Consider the following 17,154-nt stretch of genomic DNA (forward strand, 5'->3'; position numbering starts at 1 on the left):
TTTGTACGTATTTATTACTGTATTTATTTATTTTACTTGTACATATCTATTCTATTTATTTTATTTTGTTAGTATGTTTGGTTTCATTCTCTGTCTCCCCCTTTTAGACTGTGAGCCCACTTTTGGGTAGGGACCGTCTCTATATGTTGCCAACTTGGACTTCCCAAGCGCGTAGTACAGTGCTCTGCATACAGTAAGCGCCCAATAAATACGATTGATTGATTGATTAGGGACCGTCTCTATATGTTGCCAACTTGTACTTCCCAAGCGCATAGTACAGTGCTCTGCACACAGTAAGCGCTCAATAAATACGATTGATTGATTGATTGATTAGGGACCGTCTCTATATGTTGCCAACTTGTACTTCCCAAGCGCACAGTGCTGTGCCCACAGTAAGCGCTCAATAAATACGATTGATTGATTGATTGATTGATTGATTAGGGACCGTCTCTATATGTTGCCAACTTGTACTTCCCAAGCGCGTAGTACAGTGCTCTGCCCACAGTAAGCGCTCAATAAATACGATTGATTGATTGACCTTAATATTCTAAAATCACTTGCTCCGATTTGCCTGGATTGATCGTCGTCTGGAAGAGACATCATCCTCATCATCATCGATCGTATTTATTGAGCGCTTACTATGTGCAGAGCACTGGACTAAGCGCTTGGGATGTACAAATTGGCAACATATAGAGACAGAGGGCGAGGGAGTCCGACCCGAAACCCAAGCGAAAGCCTTCCCCGTGAGCTTTCCCAAACGGATCCCGGGGAGCCGACCGCAAGTTTTCCCCCCGAAACCGTGAGGGAAACTCATTCCCCCCACACCCTCGTCTCACATCTGGGGCTTTGAAAACGCCCGGCCGACGTCTAAGCCCCCGTTGGAAAGGAAAGAATCGAATCCCGCTTGTTTATGCAGCCGAAGGGTCGTGCTTTTGGGAGTGGGCGGGCTCCTGCTGGACCTTTGGCCGGCGCTTATTGTCGCGAAAGTCGCCGGGGACGGGACTCACGCTGGCCCACCTGAAAACTCATCAGCCGGGAGCGGGCGGCCCGGGGTCGGGAGATTCCCAGCCCCGCTCTTTTGTGTCCGCGTCGGAGGATGGGATGACACCACCGGCAGACGGGAGACCTCCAAACCCCAATCCCCCTCCTCAGCGCCCGGCCCCGTCTACAGCGGAGGCGTGAGGGTCGCCGTCGTGATGGCAACGGACCTGTCTTGGCCCCGTGCGTCAGTTGGGGGCAAGGAATATGTCCATTTATTATCGTTTTGTCCTCTCCCAAGCACTCAGTACATCAATCATCATCATCAGCAATCGTATTTATTGAGCGCTTACTGTGTGCAGAGCGCTGTACTAAGCGCTTGGGAAGTACAAGTTGGCAACATATAGAGACGGTCCCTACCCAACAGTGGGCTCACAGTCTAAAAGGGGGAGACAGAGAACAAAACCAAACATACTAACAAAATAAAATAAATAGAATAGATATGTACAAGTACAGCGTCCTCGGGCTGGGCCCTGCCAACTGTACTAAATAATTTATTTTATTTATTTTACTTGTGTAGATCTATCCTATTTATTTTATTTTGTTAGTATGTTTGGTTTTGTTCTCTGTCTCCCCCTTTTAGACTGAGCCCACTGGTGGGTAGGGACTGTCTCTAGATGTTGCCAATTTGTACTTCCCAAGCGCTTAGTACAGTGCTCTGCACATAGTAAGCGCTCAATAAATACGATTGATGATGATGATGATGATAAATGCTTGGGAGAATACATTACACAGACTCGGTAGGCATGTTGTGGTTTCTCTTCAGAGCGTAAAAAATCTTTCGCCTTTTACTGAAGATTTCCGTGGAAGGGAACAATTATGAGTTTGTAACTCATTTTTTGAGGCCCCGTTCTGCGGTAAGAGAAGCAGTGTGGGCTCAGTGGAAAGAGCCCGGGCTTTGGAGTCAGAGGGCATGGGTTCAAATCCCGGCTCCACCAATTGTTAGCTGGGTGACTTTGGACAAGTCACTTCACTTCTCTGGGCCTCAGTGACCTCATCTGGAAAATGGGGATGAAGACTGTGAGCCCACAGGTGGGACAACCTGATCACCTTGTAACCTCCCCAGTGCTTAGAACAGTGCTTTGCACATAGTAAGCGCTTAGTAAATATCATCATTATTATTATTATGTTTGGGAGGGGGTTATGGCATTTATTAAGGACTCAGTGCCTCTAGACTGTGAGCCCCCCGTGGGACAACCTGATCACCTTGTAACCTCCCCAGCGCTTAGAACAGTGCTTTGCACATAGTAAGCGCTTAATAAATGTCATCATTATTATTATTATGTTTTGGGGGGGTGGTATGGCATTTATTAAGGACTCAGTGCCTCTAGGCTGTGAGCTCGTTGTGGGCAGGAATGTGTCCGTTATTGTTATATTGTTATATTGTACTGTCCCAAGGATTTAGTATATATATGTATATACAGTATGTATGTATATATAGTATATATATATATGTATATATGTTTGTACATATTTATTACTCCATTTATTTATTTTACTTGACATATCTATTCTATTTGTTTTATTTTGTTAGTATGTTTGGTTTTGTTCTCTGTCTCCCCCTTCTAGACTGTGAGCCCACTGTTGGGTAGGGACTGTCTCTATATGTTGCCAACTTGTACTTCCCAAGCGCTTAGTACAGTGCTCTGCACACAGCGCTCAATAAATACAATTGATTGATTGATTGATTGATTTAGTAATAATAATAATAAAAATAGCATTTGTTAAGCACTTACTGTAAGTAAGCTCCCAATAAATACACAGCAAGCTCTCAATAAATACAACTGAATGAATGAATGAAGTGCCAGACACTGTATTGAGCTCTGGGGTACATCCAAGCTAATTAGATTGGACACAGTCCATGCTCCACACGAGGCTCAGCGCTTAGAACAGTGCTTTGCACATAGTAAGCGCTTAACAAATGCCATCATTAGTATTATTATTATTATTATTAATCCCCATTTTCCCCCCCAGACTGTCTCCCCCTCTAGGCTGTAAGCTTGTTGTGGACAGGGAATGTCTGTTTATTGTCTTACCGTCCTCTCCCAAGCGCTTAGTACAGTGCTCTGCGCACAATAAGCGCTCCATAAATACGACTGAACTATTGCCGTGTTGGCCACGGGGCCAACCGGAGAGAGAGGCGATCTCTCTTCCAGATAGGCTGTATTCCTTCATCCCGGCGCTTAGTCCAGTGCTCTGCACACAGTAAGCGCTCAATAAATATGATTGAATAAATGAATGAATCTTGGGACGTGGCTTGCGCCACTAGGTCACCGCCAAGCAGCACGGCCTAGTGGGTAGAGCCCGGGCCCGAGAGTCAGAAGGACCTGAGTTCTAATCCCGGCTCTGCCACCTGTCTGCTGGGTGGCCTTGGGCAAGTCACTTCACTTCCCCGGGCCTCAGTTCCCTCATCTGTAAAATGGGGATGGAGACTGTGAGCCCCATGTGGGACAGGGACTGTGTCTGACCCGATTTGCTTGTATCCACCCCAGCGCTTAGTACGGTGCCTGCCACGTAGCAAGCGCTTAACAAATACTACGATTACTATTATTAATTATTATTAGAAGTAGAATCACCGGTCCCTTGGCCGGAAGGACGTTCAGTCCATGTCTCCCCCTTCAGTCATTCATTCATTCAATTGTATTCATTGAGCGCTTACTGTGTGCAGAGCACTGGACTAAGCGCTTGGGAAGTACAAGTTGGCGACATATTCATTCATTCATTCAATCGTATTCATTGAGCGCTTACTGTGTGCAGAGCAGTGTACTAAGCGCTTGGGAAGTACAAGTTGGCGACATATTCATTCATTCATTCAATCGTATTCATTGAGCGCTTACTGTGTGCAGAGCACTGTACTAAGCGCTTGGGAAGTCCAAGTTGGCAACATATAGAGACAGTCCCTCCCCGACAGCGGACTCACAGTCTAGAAGGGGGAGCCAGAGAACAAAACAAAACATATTACCAAAATAAAATGAATAGAATAAATATGTACAAGTAAAATCAATAGAGTAATAAATTCGTACAAACATATATACATATATACAGGTGCTGTAGGGAGGGGAAGGAGGTAAGGTGAGGAGGATGGGGAGGAGGGGGAGAGGAAGGAGGGGGCTCAGTCTTAAGAGCCTCCAGTGGTTGCCCATCCCCTCTGTATCAAACAGAAACTCGTCACCGTCGACTTTCTAGACTGTGAGCCCACTGTTGGGTAGGGACCGTCTCTATATGTTGCCAACTTGGACTTCCCAAGCGCTTAGTGCAGTGCTCTGCACACAGTAAGCGCTCAATAAATACGATTGATTGATTGATTCAAGCCGTCCATCCCCTGGCCCCCTCCTACCTCACCTGGCTGCTGTCCTCCTCCAGCGCAGCCCGCACAGTTCGCTCCTCTCATGCCAAACTTCTCCCTGTCCCTCCATCTCGTCTATCTCACCGCCCTCATCTCGCCCCTGTCCTCCCTCTGACCTAGGGCAACCTAACGATGACTCTCCCCACCTTCAAAGCCTTACTGAAGGCCCGTCTCCTCCAAGAGGCCTTCCCTGACTGCGCCCTCCTTTCCTCTTCTCCCGCTCCCTTCTGCGTCACCCCGACTTGCTCCCTTTATCCGTCCCCCCTCCCAGCCCCACCGCTTAATGTCCTATAAGTCATTTTATTTCTTTCTATTCATGTCTATTCACGGGGAAGCAGCGTGGCTCAGTGGAAAGAGCCCGGGCTTTGGAGTCAGAGGTCGCGGGTTCAAATCCTGGCTCTGCCAACTGTCAGCGGTGTGACTTTGGGCAAGTCACTTCACTTCTCTGGGCCTCAGTTACCTCATCTGGAAAATGGGGATTAAGACTGTGAGCCCTCCATGGGACAACCTGATCACCTTGTAACCTCCCCAGCGCTTAGAACAGTGCTTTGCACATAGTAAGCGCTTAATAAATACCATTATTATTATTATTATTATGTCTCCGCCTCTAGTCTCTAAACTCCTTGGGGGCAGGGAATGTGTCTGTCACTTGTCTTTAGTGTGACCTTGGGCGAGACGCTTAATAAGAATAATAATAATGATGGCATTCATTCATTCATTCATTCATTCAATCGTATTTATTGAGCGCTTACTGTGTGCAGAGCACTGAACTAAGCACTTGGGAAGTTCAAGTTGGCAACATACAGAGATGGTCCCTACCCAACAACGGGCTCACAGTCTAGAGCGCTTACTATGTGCAAAGCACTGTTCTAAGCGCTGGGGAGGTTACAAGGCGATCAGGTCGTCCCACGGGGGGCTCACAGCCTTAGTCCCCATTTTACAGAGGAGGTAACTGAGCCCCAGAGAAGTGAAGTGACTTGCCCAAAGTCACACAGCTGACAGTTGGCAGAGCGGGGATTTGAACCCACGACCTCTGACCCCAAAGCCCGGGCTCTTTCCACTGAGCCTTGCTGCTTCTCTGTTAACGCCTAACCTCTCTGTGCCTCAGTTACCTCATCTGTAAAATGGAGATTAAAACTGTTCTATTGTACTCTCCCAAGCACTTAGTACAGTGCTCTGCACGCGGTAAGCGCTCAATAAATGCAGCTGACTGAGTGAGGGATACGCAGGCTTTTTCACCAAAAAGACTAAGATTTGAAACTGCCGATCGGGCTCAGGTATTTTGAAACATTTGGGGCTGATCATTGACAGTTCCCAAAAGTGAAAGAGAGAGAGAGAGACGGGCGGGGGAGGGAAAGAGAGAGAAATAGAGACAGAGAGAAATAGAGAGGGTTCATAAATAGCTTAAATCGTCATCACGAGCTGGGGAACAGAATTATCTGCCTCTCACCTCTCATTCGAGTGGAACTCACCAGGCAGCAGCAGTCACTAAACCGCCCCATTTTCCGGGTGTCGATAAGAGAAATGGGGCCCTAATTTAGATCATTCGCTACCCATTAACTTATCCGCGTCCCCTCTCCTGGAGCTGCGGGCTTTGAGATGGAAAAGCCGCGGCGGTGTCTGCATCCATCAAACTCACATCTCTGTCAGGCAGCGTGGAGCAGAGCGAGCCCCCTTGAAAACGTTTACCGTACAGCAACCGGCCAAAGGAAGGACCGATTTAATAATAATAACAAAAGTAATTATTGTGGTATCTATTAAGCATTCATTCATTCAACCGTATTTATTGAGCGCTAACTGTGCGCACAGCACTGTACTAAGCGCTTGGGAAGTACAAGTTGGCAACATAGACAGCCCCTACCCAACAGCGGGCTCACGGTCTAGAAGGGGGAGACAGACAACAAAACGAAAGATATTAACAAAATAAATAGAAGAAATATGTACAAATAAAATAAATATGCACAGGACACAGTAGGCACTCAATAAATTCATTCATTCATTCAATCGTATTTATTGAGCGCTTACTGTGCACACAGCACTGTACTAAGCACTTGGGAAGTACAAGTTGGCAACATAGAGAGACGGCCCCTACCCAGCAGCGGGCTCACAGTCTAGAAGGGGGAGACAGACAACAAAACAAAGCATATTAACAAAATAAATAGAATATGTACAAATCAAATAAATAAATATACACAGGACACAGTAAGCACTCAATAAATTCATTCATTCATTCATTGTCGTATTTATTGAGTGCCTACTGTGTGCAGAGCACTGTACCAAGTGCTTGGGAAGTCCAAGTTGGCAACAGACAGAGACTGAATGATGATACGATGGATACGATGGAATGAATGAATCCCCATTTTACAGGTGAGGGAACTGAGGCCTAGAGAAGGGAAGTGACTTACCCAAGGTCACCCATCCAGCAGACAGGGGATGAGAGTTTGGGGGGGAAGGGGGAGGAGGATTAGGGGGTGGGCACTTGCCTCCCATTCTTGGAGGAAGCGCTGGGCTCGGTCAGCTATGGACACTGTACTAAGCGCAGTCCCCGTCCCATGCCGAATCCCTGTCTGACAGATGGAAAGACCGAGGCCCAGAGAAGTAAAGTGACTTGCCCAAGGTCAGGCAACAGACAAGTGGCGGAACCGGCATTGGAACCCAGGTCCTAGGCCACACTGCTTCTCGGTAGGCACGGCCCCTGCCCACAACGAACTTTCAGTCTAGAGATTCTGGGAATGTTTCGCAATTTGGGACAGGAAGCCCAGTTTAACAGGAGAATCCTGGTTGCAGTCAATATACTGAAAATCAATCAATCAATTGTATTTATTGAGCACTTACTGTGTGCAGAGCACTGTACTAAGCGCTTGGGAAGTACAAGTTGGCAACATATAGAGAGTCCCTACCCAACAGTGGGCTCACAGTCTAAAAGGGGGAGACAGAGAACAAAACCAAACATACTAACAAAATAAAATGAATAGAATAGATATGTACAAGTTAAATAAATAGAGTAGTAAATATGTACAAACATGTATACATATATTCAGGTGCTGTGGGGAAGGGAAGGAGGTAAGATGGGATGGAAAGGGGGACGAGGGGGAGAGGAAGGAAGGGGCTCAGTCTGTGAAGGCCTCCTGGAGGAGGTGAGCTCTCAATAGGGCCTTGAAGGGAGGAAGAGAGCTAGCTTGGCGGATGGGCAGAGGGAGGGCATTCCAGGCCCCGGGGAGGACGTGGGCCGGGGGTCGATGGCGGGACAGGCGACAACGAGGCCTAATGGTGAGGAGATTAGTGGCAGTGGAGCGGAGGGTGCGGGCTGGGCTGGAGAAGGACAGAAGGGAGGTGAGGTAGGAGGGGGCCAGGGGATGGACAGCCTGGAAGCCCAGGGTGAGGAGTTTTTGCCTGATGTGCAGATTGATTGGTAGCCACTGGAGATTTTTGAGGAGGGGAGTAACATGCCCAGAGCGTTTCTGGGCAAAGACAATCCGGGCAGTAGCATGAAGTATGGATTGAAGCAGGGAGAGACAGGAGGATGGGAGATCAGAGAGAAGGCTGATACAGTAGTCCAGACGGGATAGGATGAGAGCTTGAACGAGCAGGGTAGCGGTTTGGATGGAGAGGAAAGGGCGGATCTTGGCAATGTTGCGGAGCTGAGACCGGCAGGTTTTGGTGACGGCTTGGATGTGAGGGGTGAACGAGAGAACGGAGTCGAGGATGACACCAAGGTTGCAGGCTTGTGAGACGGGAAGGATGGTAGTGCCGTCAACAGAGATGGGAAAGTCAGGGAGAGGGCAGGGTTTGGGAGGGAAGACAAGGAGTTCAGTCTTTGACATGTTGAGTTTTAGGTGGCGGGCGGACATCCAGATGGAGATGTCCTGAAGGCAGGAGGAGATGCGAGCCTGGAGAGAGGGGGAGAGAGCAGGGGCGGAGATGTAGATCTGGGTGTCATCAGTGTAGAGATGAAAGTTGAAGCCGTGGGAGCGAATGAAGTCACCGAGGGAGTGCGTGTAGATCGAGAACAGAAGGGGACCAAGCACTGAACCTTGGGGAACCCCCACAGTAAGGGGATGGGAGGGGGAGGAGGAGCCCATAAAAGAGACTGAGAATGAACGACCGGAGAGATGAGGAGAACCAGGAGAGGACAGAGTCTGTGAAGCCAAGGTCGGATAGCGTGTTGAGAAGAAGGGGGTGGTCCACAGTGTCAAAGGCAGCCGAGAGGTCGAGGAGGATTAGGATAGAGTAGGAGCCGTTGGATTTGGCAAGCAGGAGGTCATCGGTGACCTTTGAGAGGGCAGTTTCCGTGGAATGTAGGGGACGGAAGCCAGACTGGAGGGGGTCGAGGAGAGAATAGGTGTTGAGGAATTCGAGGCAGCGCGTGTAGACAACTCGTTCAAGGAGTTTGGAAAGGAATGGTAGGAGGGATATGGGGCGATAACTAGAAGGTGAGGTGGGGTCAAGAGAGGGTTTATTTAGGATGGGAGAGACATGGGCATGTTTGAAGGCAGAGGGGAAGGAACCAGTGGAGAGTGAGCGGTTGAAGATGGAAGTTAAGGAGGGGAGAAGGGATGGAGAAAGAGATTTCATGAGATGAGAGGGAATGGGGTCAGAAGCACAGGTGGCCGGAGTAGCACTTGAGAGGAGGGAGGAGAGCTCCCCTGAAGATACTGCTGGGAAGGATGGGAGAGTAGCAGAGAGTGTTGAGAGCCAGGGGGTTGGAGAAGGGGCGGGGAGTGACTTTGGAGAGGTCGGACCTGATGGATTTAATTTTGTTCATGAAGTAGGAGGCCAGATTGTTGGGGTGAGGGAAGGAGGAGGGGGAGGAACCGGGGGCCTGAGAAGGGAGTTAAATGTACGAAGGATAACACCAAGGTTGCAGGCTTGTGAGACAGGAAGGATGGGGGTGCCGTCTACAGTGACAGGAAAGTCAGGGGGAGGATGGGGTTTGGGTGGGAAGATAAGAAGCTCTGTTTTAGACATATTAAGTTTGAGGTGATGGGAGGACATCCGAGTAGAGATGTCTCGAAGGCTGGAGGAGAAGCGAGCCTGGAGAGAGGGAGAGAGATCAGGGCTGGGGAGGGAGATTTGGGAATCATCCGCACAGAGGTGGGAGTTGAAGCTGTGGGAGCAAATGAGTCCTCCAAGGGAGTGGGGGGAGATGGAGAAGAGAAGGGGACCCAGAACTAAACCTTGAGGGATCCCCACAATTAGGGGGTGGGAGGCAGAGGAGGAGCCCATGAAGGAGACTGAGAGTGAAAGGCCAGAGGGATGAGAAGCAGCGTGGCTCAGTGGAAAGAGCCCGGGCTTTGGAGTCAGGGATCATGGGTTCGAATTCCGGCTCTGCCAACTGTCAGCTGTGTGACTTTGGGCAAGTCACTTAACTTCTCTGGGCCTCATCTGTAAAATGGGGATTAAGATTGTGAGCCCCCCGTGGGACAACCTGATCTCCTTGTAACCTCCCCAACGTTTAGAACAGTGCTTTGCACATAGTAAGTGCTTAATAAATGCCATTATTGTTATATCATTTTTTTTTTTTGAGAAGCAACGTGGCTCAGTGGAAAGAGCACGGGCTTTGGAGCCAGAAGTCATGGGTTCAAATCCCGACTCCACTTGTCAGCCGTGTGACTTTGGGCAAGTCACTTGACTTCTCTGTGCCTCAGTGACCTCATCTGTAAAATGGGGATTAAGACTGTGATCCCCACGTGGAACAACCTGATCACCTTGTAACCTCCCCAGTGCTTTGCACATAGTAAGCACTTAATAAGTGCCATCATTATTATTATTATTATTATCATTATTATTATAAGAGGAGAACCAGGAGAAGACATTCAATCCCTGTCCTCCCTCTCATTTCACCGTGAGCCCCGCGTGGGAAGGGCTCTGTGCCCGACATGATTAACCGGAGCTACCTGGGAGCTTAGAACGGCGCATGATAATAATAATAATAATAATAATGGCATTTATTAAGCGCTTACTATGTGCAAAGCACTGTCCTAAGCGCTGGGGAGGTTACAAGGTGATCAGGTTGTCCCACGGGGGGCTCACAGTCTTAATCCCCATTTTACAGATGAGGCAACTGAGGCACAGAGAAGTGAAGTGACTTGCCCAAAGTCACACAGCTGACAATTGGCGGAGCCGGGATTTGAACCCGTGACCTCTGACTCCAATACCCGGGCTCTTTCCACTGAGCCATGCTGCCTCTCCATAGTAAGATGCATAGTAAGTGCTGAACAAACACCATTATTAACATTAGAGGGGAATTTCCCTCAAACAAAAGTATCTTTCAAGACCGAGCGAAGGGATGGGCATCAGATTAGCTCATCTCCTAGGTAGGTGGAAGCGTTCTCATCTTACAATGAATGAATAAGGGCTTAGTACAGTGCTCTGCACACAGTAAGCGCTCAATAAATACGATTGAAGGAATGAATGAATAAATAAAAGGACAGCAGGCACACTAACATATCCATTTATTTATATTACTCTCCCTCTTTAGACTAAGAGCTTGTTGAGAGCAGGGAATGAGTCTACCAACTCTGCTGTTTTGTACTCTCCCAAGTCCACACAGTGAGCGCTCAATAAGTACGATTGATGACGGCTCCGCGGTTGCCTGCAAACTTCCTCTCTGACTAAAGCCCTTTCCGCTACCATGATCGGGTGGGTCTTTGGCATATGACAAGCCCCTCTCATCTCCCCCCTATAGACTGTAAGCTCCTTATGGGCAATCAAATAATCAATTGCATTTATTGAGCGCTTGCTGTATGCAGAGCACTGTACTAATCACTTGGGAGAGTACAATAGAACAATATAGTAGACACAGTCCCTGCCCACCACAAGCCGACGGTCTAGAGGGGGAGACACATTTAATATGAACATTACTAGAATGTAAACTCGTTGCGGGACATCAATCGATCGTATTTATTAAGCGCTTAATGTATGCAGAGCACTGTACTAAGCACTTGGGAGAGTACAATAGACCGGACACATTCCCCTCCCACAACGAGTTGACAGTCTAGAGGGGGAGGCAGACATTTAATATTATTATTATTATGGTATTTTGTGCCTAGCACTGTTCTAAGCGCTGGGGCAGATACAAAGTAATCATGTTGTCCCACTTGGGGCTCACAGTCTTAATCCCCATTTTACAGATGAGGTAACTGAGGCACAGAGAAGTTAGGTGCCTTACCCGAGGTTACACAGCAGACAAGTGGCGGAGCTGGGATTTGAACCGAAGTCTTGACTTGACTCCCAAGCCCGGGCTCTTTCCACTGAGCTATGCTGAAGCACTTAATAAATACCATCATTATTTGAATTCATTCATTCATTCATTCAATCATATTTATTGAGCGCTTACTGTGTGCAGAGCACTGTACTAAGTGCTTGGGAAGTACAAGTTCATTCATTCATTCAATCGTATTTATTGAGCGCTTACTGTGTGCAGAGCACTGTACTAAGCACTTGGGAAGTACAAGTTGGCAACATCTAGAGACGGTCCCTACCCCACAGCGGGCTCACAGTCTACAAGGGGGAGACAGACAGACAACCAAACAAAACAAATTAACAAAATAAAATAAATAGAATAAATATGTACAAGTAAAATAAATAGAGTAATAAATATGTTGCCAACCTGTACTTCCCAAGCGCCCAGTACAGTGCTCTGCACACAGCAAGCACCCAACAAATACGATTGAATGAATGAATAATAAATATGTACAAACATCTATGCATTCATTCATTCAATTGTATGTATTGAGCGCTCACTGTGTGCAGAGCACTGTACGAAGCGCTTGGGAAGTCCAAGTTAGCAACATATAGAGACGATCCCTACCCAACAGCGGGCTCACAGTCTAGAAGGGGGAGACAGAGAACAAAACCAAACATATTAACAGAATAAAATAAATAGAATAAATATGTACAAGTAAAATAAATAGAGTAATAAATATGTTGCCAACCTGTACTTCCCAAGCGCCCAGTACAGTGCTCTGCACACAGCAAGCGCCCAACACATACGATTGAATGAATGAATAATAAATATGTACAAACATCTAAACATTCATTCATTCAATCGTATTTATTGAGCACTCACTATGTGCAGAGCACTGTACGAAGCGCTTGGGAAGTCCAAGTTGGCAACATATAGAGATGGTCCTTACCCAACAGCGGGCTCACAGTCTAGAAGGGGGAGACAGAGAACAAAACCAAACATATTAACAAAATAAAATAAATAGAATAATAAATATGTACAAGTAAAATCAATAGAGTAATAAATCTGTCCAAACATATATATAGGGGCTGTTGGGGAGGGGGAGAGGAAGGAGGGGGCTCAGTCTGGGAAAACCTAACATGAATATGCCTAACAGTAATATGAACATTACGAGACCGTAAACTCATTGCGGGCCATCAGTTGACCGTATTTATTGAAGAAGCCGCGTGGCTCAGTGGAAAGCGCCCGGGCTTTGGAGTTAGAGGTCATGGGTTAGAATCCTGGCTCCACCACTTATCAATCAATCAATCAATCGTATTTATTGAGCGCTTACTGTGTGCAGAGCACTGTACGAAGCGCTTGGGAAGTACAAGTTGGCAACATATAGAGATGGTCTCTACCCAACAGTGGGCTTACAGTCTAGAAGGGGGAGACAGACAACAAAACATATTAACAAAATAAAATAAATAGAATAGTAAATATGTACAAGTGAAATCAATAGAGTAATAAATCTGTCCAAACATATATATAGGGGCTGTTGGGGAGGGGGAGAGGAAGGAGGGGGCTCAGTCTGGGAAAGCCTAACATGAATATGCCTAACAGTAATATGAATATTACGAGACCGTAAACTCATTGCGGGCCATCAGTTGACCGTATTTATTGAAGAAGCCGCGTGGCTCAGTGGAAAGCGCCCGGGCTTTGGAGTTAGAGGTCATGGGTTAGAATCCTGGCTCCACCACTTATCAATCAATCAATCAATCGTATTTATTGAGCACTTACTGTGTGCAGAGCACTGTACGAAGCGCTTGAGAAGTCCAAGTTGGCAACATATAGAGATGGTCCTTACCCAACAGTGGGCTCACAGTCTAGGAGGGGGAGACAGAGAACAAAACCAAACATATTAACAAAATAAAATAAATAGAATAGTAAATATGTACAAGTGAAATCAATAGAGTAATAAATCTGTCCAAACATATATATAGGGGCTGTTGGGGAGGGGGAGAGGAACGAGGGGGCTCAGTCTGGGAAAGCCTGACATGAATATGCCTAACAGTAATATGAATATTACGAGACCGTAAACTCATTGCGGGCCATCAGTTGACCGTATTTATTGAAGAAGCCGCGTGGCTCAGTGGAAAGAGCCTGGGCTTTGGAGTTGAGGTCATGGGTTCGAATCCTGACTCCACCACTTATCAATCAATCAATCGTATTGATTGAGCGCTTACTGTGTGCAGAGCACTGTACGAAGCGCTTGGGAAGTCCAAGTTGGCGACATATAGAGACATATATAGGTCCCTACCCAACAGGGGGCTCACAGTCTAGAAGGGGGAGACAGAGAACAAAACAAACCGTATTAACAAAATAAAAAATAAATAGAGTAATAAATATGTACAAACATATGTACATATATACAAACATATATATATATAAACCCATCATTGTCTCCTGGGGCTGTGAGCCCGTTGTGGGCAGGGATTGCCTCTCTTTATTGCTGTACTGTGCTTTCCAAGCACGTGTCAGCTGTGTGACTTTGGGCAAGTCACTTCACTTCTCTGGGCCTCCGTTCCCTCATCTGTAAAATGGGGGTGCCCCCCGTGGGACAACTTGATCACCTTGTAACCTCCCCAGAGGTTCAAACAGTGCTTTGCACATAGTAAGCACCTAATAAGTGCCATTATTATTATTATTGAGCGCTTAATGTATGCAGAGCACTGTACTAAGCACTGGGGAGAGGACAACAGAACAGACACATTCCCTGCCCACAACAAGCGGACAGTCTAGAGGGGGAGACAGACATGAAGCAGCGTGGCTCAGTGGAAAGAGCCCGGGCTTTGGAGTCAGAGGTCATGGGTTCGAATTCCGACTCCACCACATGTCTGCTGTGTGATATTGGGCAAGTCACTTCACTTCTCGGGGCCTCAGTTCCCTCATCTGTAAAATGGGGATGAAGACTGTGAGCCCCACGTGGGACAACCTGATCACCCTGTATCCTCCCCAGCGCTTAGAACAGTGCTTTGCACATAGTAAGCGCTTAACAAATGCCAATTATTATTATTAATCTGAACCTTACTAGACCGTCAGCTCGTAGGCGGGCAATGTGTCTGTTCCGTTGTGCTATCGGACTCTCCCGAGCGCTTTGTACAGCGCTCAGTCAATCAATCAATCAGTCGTATTTATTGAGCGCTTACTGTGTGCAGAGCACTGTACTAAGCGCTTGGGAAGTCCAAGTTGGCAACATATAGAGACGGTCCCTACCCGACAGTGGGCTCACAGTCTACTCTATTTATTTATTTATTTATTTATTTTACTTGTACATTTCTATCCTATTTAGTTTATTCTGTTGGTATGTTTGGTTCTGTTCTCTGTCTCCCCCTTTTAGACTGTGAGCCCACTGTTGGGTAGGGACTGTCTCTATGTGTTGCCAATTTGTACTTCCCAAGCGCTTAGTACAGTGCTCTGCACATAGTAAGCGCTCAATAAATACGGTTGATTGATTGATTGATTAAAAGGGGGGATACACTGGACTGCCCGCCTGACTGACAGCTGACGGATGGGTTTTCTCTCCGCCCCGTCCCGCAGGAGTACGCCCAGGTGCTGGAGCAGCAAATGGGTGGCAACCGCCCGCGATTCGGCGCTCAGCTCAGCCACGCCAAGCTGGACGACTTCCGGGCAGAGCAGATCGGGCAGCTGCAGGAACTCATGCGCGAAGCCACCAAAGCCAACGGACGCTTCGACGGCGCCGACCCCGCCGCCCCGAAATCCTAGGAGGAATCAATCAATCGTATTTATTGAGCGCTTCCTGTGTGCAGAGCACTGTACTGAGCGCTTGGGAAGTACAAGTTGGCAACGGAAGGCCGACGACCCCCCGGCAAAGCCGCTTCAACCTCGGCCTCCGTGGGCAGAGAGGGGTGGGCTCTCCCTCCATGGACTCCACGCTTTCAATCAACCGTATTTGTTGAGCGCTTACTGTGTGCAGAGCACTGTACTAAGCGCTTCGGAAGTACAAGTTGGCAACGTAACTTTCCCCTCCCCTGGCACCGTTTGGTGGTCAGGCCTGCTGGCCTTTATTTTTGATCCTTGAAGCTTTCTGAGGATCGAATTATAAAATGTCTTTCTCAAAGCAATAATAAGAATAACTGTGGTATTTTCCCCCTCCCCATCCCCCCCGCCTTACCTCCTTCCCTTCCCCACAGCACCTGTATATATGTATAGATGTTTGTACATATTTATTACTCTATTTCATTTGTACATATTCTATTTATTTTATTTTGTTAATATTCCCCCTCCCCATCCCCCCTGCCTTACCTCCTTCCCTTCCCCAAGCACCTGTATATATGTATATATGTTTGTACATATTTATTACTCTATGTCATTTGTACATATTCTATTTATCTTATTTTGTTAATATTCCCCCTCCCCATCCCCCCCGCCTTACCTCCTTCCCCTCCCCACAGCACCTGTATATATGTATATATGTTTGTACGGATTTATTACTCTATTTCATTTGTACATATTCTATTTATTTTATTTTGTTAATACGTTTTGTCTGTCTCCCCCTTCTAGACCGTGAGCCCACTGTTGGGTAGGGACCGTCTCTATATGTTGCCAACATGTGCTTCCCAAGCGCTTAATACAGTGCTCTGCACACAGTAAGCGCTCAATAAATACGATTGAATGAATGAATGAATGAATTTGTTTAGCGTTTACTAGGTGCCAGGCACTGTACTAAGCCCTGGGGCGGATACAAGCCAATCGGGTTGGACACAGTCCCTGTCAATCATTCATTCAGTTGTATTTAGTTCATTTAGTTGTATTCATTTTATTCTGTGTATTTGTATTGAAGCAGCATGGCTCAGTGGAAGGAGCACAGGCTTTGGAGTCAGAGGTCATGGGTTCAAATCCCGGCTCCGCCACTTGTCAGCTGTGTGACTTTGGGCAAGTCCCTTCTCTGTGCCTCAGTTCCCTCATCTGTAAAATAAGGATGAAGACTGTGAGCTCCCCGTGGGACAACCTGATCACCTTGTATCTCCCCCAGTGCTTAAAACAGTGCTTTGCACATAGTAAGCACTTAACAAATGCAATCATTATTATTATTATTATTTATCGAACTCTTGCTTCGTGCAAAGCACTGTACTAAGCGCTTGTACTAATACAACAGTGAGCATTCATTCACTCATTCAGTAGTATTTATTGAGCGCTTACTGTGCGCAGAGCACTGTACTAAGCGCTTGGGAAGTACAAGTTGGCAACATGTAGAGATGGTCCCTACCCAACAGTGGGCTCACAGTCGAGAAGGGGGAGACAGAGAACAAAACAAAACATATTAACAAAATAAAATAAATAGAATAAATATGTACAAATAAAAGAAGTAAGTAGAGTAATAAATACATAGAATAATAAATAAATAAATAAATAAATAAATAAATAAATAAATACAAGCATATATACATATATACAGGTGCTGTGGGGAGGGGAAGGAGGTAAGGTGAGGGGGAGAGGAAGGAGGGGGCTCAGTGTGGGAAGGCCTCCTGGAGGAGGTGAGCTCTCAGTAGGGCCTTGAAGGGAGGAAGAGAGCAGACGC

The 17,154-nt window shown here is 47.0% G+C and overlaps 1 protein-coding gene and 1 non-coding gene across 2 annotated transcripts in view; both read left to right on the plus strand.

Moving 5' to 3' along the window:
• SDHAF3 (succinate dehydrogenase complex assembly factor 3) overlaps nucleotides 1–15,733 on the plus strand; it is a 42,094-nt gene extending 26,361 nt beyond the window's left edge. Inside the window, exon 2 of the mRNA XM_038742632.1 lies at nucleotides 15,153–15,733. Coding sequence (XP_038598560.1) covers nucleotides 15,153–15,338 — 186 coding nt within the window. The 3' untranslated portion in view covers nucleotides 15,339–15,733. The remainder of the gene's footprint in view (nucleotides 1–15,152) is intronic.
• LOC119924288 lies at nucleotides 1,785–1,900 on the plus strand. The gene has a single exon (XR_005449092.1). It is a non-coding gene; the product is annotated as a U5 spliceosomal RNA (small nuclear RNA).
• Nucleotides 15,734–17,154: the final 1,421 nt, after the last annotated feature.

Source organism: Tachyglossus aculeatus, chromosome 2 (genome assembly GCF_015852505.1).
Source record: "Tachyglossus aculeatus isolate mTacAcu1 chromosome 2, mTacAcu1.pri, whole genome shotgun sequence".
Lineage (NCBI taxonomy): Eukaryota > Metazoa > Chordata > Mammalia > Monotremata > Tachyglossidae > Tachyglossus > Tachyglossus aculeatus.